The sequence below is a fragment of the Trichechus manatus genome, unplaced genomic scaffold (assembly GCF_000243295.1).
Source record: "Trichechus manatus latirostris isolate Lorelei unplaced genomic scaffold, TriManLat1.0 scaffold00043, whole genome shotgun sequence".
NCBI lineage: Eukaryota > Metazoa > Chordata > Mammalia > Sirenia > Trichechidae > Trichechus > Trichechus manatus.
The window spans coordinates 1,542,762-1,548,222 of NW_004443979.1; the positions used below are offsets into that span (position 1 = coordinate 1,542,762).

A 5,461-nucleotide genomic window follows, 5' to 3' on the forward strand; every position below is an offset into this window, starting at 1 on the left:
TAAAATAGGTATTAATATTGTAATATAAATAACTGCTCCCTGATTTATCTGTATTGTAAATTCCTATATCAGCATATTAGTTTTTTCTGTGAATATGGTTGTCTCAAGTCTCAGCCTTTCACATTGTCTCAAGATGTATGATTCATTGTTCTTATTCACTTTTTCTAATTAAGGCATGTTTTTTTATTTGTTATTCCCTCAAAAAATTGTTGAAATTATCTGAAAAGTTTGATTGTTCTAGCTATTTTTCCAACACCCAGAAAATAGGGCCTACAGCCTTATCTGATTCCCTCTTTTAAGATTCTTTTTTAAAAAACCAAATTTCTGCATGACTCCAGGTTTGATTTTCATTTAATTACCATTGTAATTTCTTGAATAATCCACGTCTTTATTTCTAGAACTTAAAGTGATTTCAGAATGTTTTCATAAAAGTCCCTCAAAACTAGTCATAATTGCATAAAAACACCTTATTCTCATTTGACTATTCACCAAGTTTTTTGTATTTAGAAATTCTCCCAGAATCACTACATGAAATGTTAAGTAAAATTTACCCAAGTAATTTTTAGGATACCCTGGAGTTTCTATAAATATACTCTAAAATATTTCTACATATCAATCTTTTGAATCTTCTTTATTTCTGGACCTGACTTTGTTTTGTTTTTAGTCTCTCTTCTTTCCAATTACTCTGATTTACTTTTTCACAAGTATTTCCTTTAGGTATAACAAATTTAAAACAATAGAATTTCCTTTTTAATGAGCCTTTGACAATCTGGGAGCCCTGGTGGCACAGTGGTTAAGAGCTCAGCTGGCAACCAAAAAGTTGGCACTTCGAATCCACCAGCTGCTCCTTGGAAACCCCATAGGGTAGTTCTACTCCGTCCTCTAGGATCGCTATGAGTTGGAATCAACTCGACGGCAGTGGGTTTGACAATCTAGATCTTTAATATTTCCTTAGTCATGAAATACATCACACCTACACCTTTCTCATTTGGAAAACAGAATCTAAGTATCTGTGTGCGGTTGAGGATGTTGAGCAATTAGAGCTCATATTTTGGGTAATATTATGGAATGACATATGGTTCTTCTGGAAGTTCAGGGAAATCAACTGGTTAGAATGGAAATGTATTTCCTTCTGAGTTGTCAACATTACTGGCCTCTTCCTGTGAAAGATTTTCCTATCATTTCAGGGTTCAACTGCTCTGTATTATCATCCAATGTTTGCTGAGTGTCTAACCTGCCCATCATAGAGACATCAGAATGGAGATGTGGGAAAGTCATATCATATAACTCTTTACTTAAAATACAATCCATGTGTTTTTAATCATAGGAGTTGCTAGATACCTGGACATCTAGATCTAGAAGTATCCTCTGATACTCTGCTCTCTTCTGTTGCTCTCTGTTGAACTCCAGAATTGAGAGACTTGAGGGAAAAAGCTGAAAACTTTTTACTTGATTTCTGCTTGAGTTTCCTTATTATCTTGTACACATAAAGAAAGCCCTTGTTGTCATAATTGTTCTCCAGGGAAAAAAAAAAAAAAGCTACACACCTAAATATCATTTAGAAATCAAGACTATTTGAATTACTATGGTTTCCCTTAGCTTAATAGTTATTTTAGAAAGGTATAAGTGAGCTAAAAATACTCATTACCAGACTAGGAAGTCAGTAGACACCACCTAAAATAGATGAATCAAAGCAGGACAGAATTTGTTTAGAAAACTAGAGACAAATACTAAGAGGAAACTAAACAAGAAAGAAAGAAAGAAAAAGAATATTATTGTCTCTGAGACACAGGTGGGAGTAAAGATTAACAGAGTGGACAGAAATTGCTTTTGTAAAAAAAAAAAAAAAAAGCCTAAGGGCAATTTAACTTTTTAGCATATTTACATATAATACTTAGATAAAAATAAAAATTATTTTAAAATTCCCTACCATCTTCTTGGAACATCAACAAATTTCTAATCTTTCTTTTCCCCTTAGGATTTTATTTTATTATATTAAAATCTAAGTCCTAGAGTAAAACAGAAATTGATAAAAAGGCTGGTTGAAAAGGTTGTTGTTGATTTTTAAGTATTTTGAGAAACATGGATTCCTCACCTCTTTCATCAGATTTGTACTTTTACAAGTAAATAGTGTTAAAAAAAATAAACTACACAATAGATATTTTCATACTAACCTGACTGACTGTATCTGCTTTTAGACATCATCACTTTCACATTATCTGTGGGATAATTTTCAACTGAAAATTGTTCTGTTTCATCATTTTCAATTATAGTATCTTCATCCAATATCTGTTTGGGAAATGACAATTCTGTTTCCTTTGGAATGTTCTGGAAGTTCCAAGGATTGTCAACACTATATAAGAATTTTTTAAAATATGTTAAGGTATCAGAATCATCTGTTTTCTCTAAGACTCTTTTCTTGTCTATTTGATCTTTGGTTTCCATAATTTTTATTATTTCTGTTTCTTGTTCCTTATGAGTGCCAAATTCACTTGCTGGAGGATGCTCATATTTATTGCCTCCACCTCCTTCTTCATTTTTTCTGTCATCTGATATAATTTTATCTTCATCGACATATGCAAAGCCTAGTATACCAAAACCAAAATCAAACCAACTTGACTTGAGAACTGAGCTATCATTAATAATTGGGTCTTCTTTTTCTACTAACTTTTCTGTACATGGAACTATAGGTTCTTCATCAGATGATATGGGATTGGGAACATCTTGTAGTGGTTGATTGCTTTCTGTGGACAATAATTCAAGTCCTGTATCCTCACCTCCAAAACCGAAGAAACTTATAAATCCACCACCAAACCAACCAGTGGCTTGAGATTTGAGAATGTGCCCAGACTCAGACGCTAGTTCAGAATGTTTCTTTGGCACTGAATCAAATTCTGATTCAGGTTCTTGTTTATGTTCTATTTGAGGCTCATCATTATTTAATTCCTCTACGTCATTCTCATCTACCACTGCTAATTTTCTACTTCGAAATGAGCTTTCTTGCAGAGGTTCAACAACTGATTCAAAAGCCTTCCCTTCGGCTTGTTCCCTTCTCAGTCCAAACCACCCCCTCACTTCAGGCACAGCTGAGGATGGTGGGACATCATCTACTTCTGGAATTTGATCTTGGGCTTCTTCTTTGACAATATCCTTTTCCACACTTCCAGCTTCTACTTCTTCCCAGTCTTTTGATTCAATTGTACTTCTGATATCATCTGAAGCCTCTACTGCTAGAAATTGGTCTTCTAACAAAGTGCTTTCAGAAGTTGAATAAAATCCAGATTCTATCTGAAAATCACTTTCATACACACTAGAGTTTTGGTCTTTATCTTCTTCATATGGATATATAGTTTCATCATTATCACTGTTTAACTCAGTATCTTCAGTTTCAAATATATAGCTTACTCCAAGAAGACAAAGAAAGTCAGATTCCTAAAAGAAAAGAAACATGATTGACATAAATGTACTAAAACTTCTTGTTTCTCCCTAAATCATTTAAAATGGATGATTGTGATTTTCTCAAGACCACACAACTAGCTCAGCAGCAGAGTGAAAACTAAAATCTCACCTTCCAATCTCACCTTTATCGCAACTGATTTCTAAGGCTTAATGATATAAACCTAAATGAAAATCTTTTTACATTATGGTTTCTTTGTTATCAGATAGTTGAAGAATTTGAGAAGCAGAGACAATGCTTTGAGTATATTCTGCAAATAAACTCTGATGAAAATGCATACATGCCCATAAAACCTTGCACCTCCTAAGTGTGTACCGAGTGGACACATACATTCATGTGGGGATTTGAGGGAGGGGAATTTCAGACCATGTAATCATACAGATAAATGCCTTCACAGCCAGACAGATCAGACACTCTTGTGTAGGGGCAGATTATCCAATAGGCAAGGTAAGCACAGGTTTACTTGTGCCTATTTACTAATCTGTAGTGAACAATTCCACATTTTTTTTTTTTTTTTTACCACATCAAAGATTGTTTCTAGGAGTGGCTGGCATCTGTCTCTCTCCCAACCCCACAGCACCTTCCTACAGAATCAAATCCTCTTCAAGTTTACAATCCCTGACAAGTAAGCCTGTGTTTACCTTGCTTATTGGATAATCCAACCCTACTCTTGTGGCATGAAGGCCTGATTAGAATTTGCACTAAAATACTTAGACTCCTTTTATTGAGGTTTTGCATATAGGCAAGGGAGGTAGGGATCCACTTGCTCATCTCACTAAACAACCAAATCATCAGGAAGAAAAGTGGTGAGGATATTTTTCTTAAAAAGCTGAAGGTTAGGAACGGTGTGTACTGCACTTTGGATATCACCATTATGAAATGAGAATAAAGATCAGGTTTTTTTTTATTAACTTCAGAATTGCAATTTTACAATATATTTTCCACACTGCAATATAGTAGGTGATTACAAACAGACTCTAGAACCAAATCCCTGGGCTCAAATCTCGACCTTGCCATCTACTAGCTCTGTGGCCTTGGGTGAATCATGTGACTTCTCTATGCCTTAGTTTCCTCATCTGTGAACTGGAGATAATCATACCTATCTCATAGGGGTGTTGTGAGGATTAAATGAGTCAAGTACTTAGAATAGTAGCTGTCTCTAGTAAACACTAGCCTTGTCTATCTAGCCCAAGATTACACCTCCTCAGATGCAGCCAGTAAGGCAGGGATATAAAGGCCCAATCCTCTTGCCTCAATTTCAGACAACTCTGAAGGGCCATCCCAGCTTCAGGGCCCCTTGTAAGACTGACTGAGGCTTTTCTTGCAACTGCATCACAGTTCAACATCTCTGTCTGTCCAATCCTACTTTTTTGTTTGTTTCCTCGCAGGTGCTATTCCTGAGAGTACCGCCCAGTAAACTTTGTATGCAAAGAGCGGTGTCAGAATCTGTTTCCCAGAAAAACCCAAACTAAGGTTTTGGGACTTCTGAACGCTTACTATGTGACTGGCACTGTGCTAGGAGTCTACAGTAAATAGAAAAAAATAATTATAAATTGTGTAACTGCTGTGTTGTTGTTGTTGTTAGGTGCCATCTAGTTGGTTTTGACTCACAGCGACCTGATGTACAACAGAATGAAACACTGTCCAGTCCGGCATGCTTAAGGCCATTGTTGAAGCCACCGTGTCAATTCATCTCGTTGAGGGTCTTCCTCTTTTTCGCTGACCCTCTACTTTACCAAGCTTGATGTCCTGATAACATGTTCAAAGTATGTCAGATGAAGTCTCACCATCCTCGCTTCTAAGGAACATTCTGGCTGTACTTCTTCCAAGACAGAGTTGTTTGTTCTTTTGGCAGTCCCTGGTATATTCAACAAACTTCACCGACGCCATAACTCAAAGGCATCCTTCTTCAGTCTTTCTTACTCACATCCAGCTTTCGCATGCATATGAGGTGATTGAAAACACCTTGGCTTGGGTCAGGCATACCTTAGTCCTTAAAGTGAC

The 5,461-nt window shown here is 36.1% G+C and overlaps 1 protein-coding gene across 2 annotated transcripts in view; it reads right to left on the bottom strand.

Moving 5' to 3' along the window:
- Positions 1 to 1,941: 1,941 nt before the first annotated feature.
- The window catches only part of LOC101343692 (melanoma inhibitory activity protein 2), a 33,503-nt gene continuing 29,983 nt past the window's right edge, over positions 1,942 to 5,461 (bottom strand). For both annotated transcript variants that reach the window (XM_004376544.3, XM_023731452.1), the window contains exon 5: positions 1,942 to 3,432. In XM_004376544.3, the coding sequence (XP_004376601.2) occupies positions 2,170 to 3,432 (1,263 nt within the window). In that variant the 3' untranslated portion in view covers positions 1,942 to 2,169. The remainder of the gene's footprint in view (positions 3,433 to 5,461) is intronic.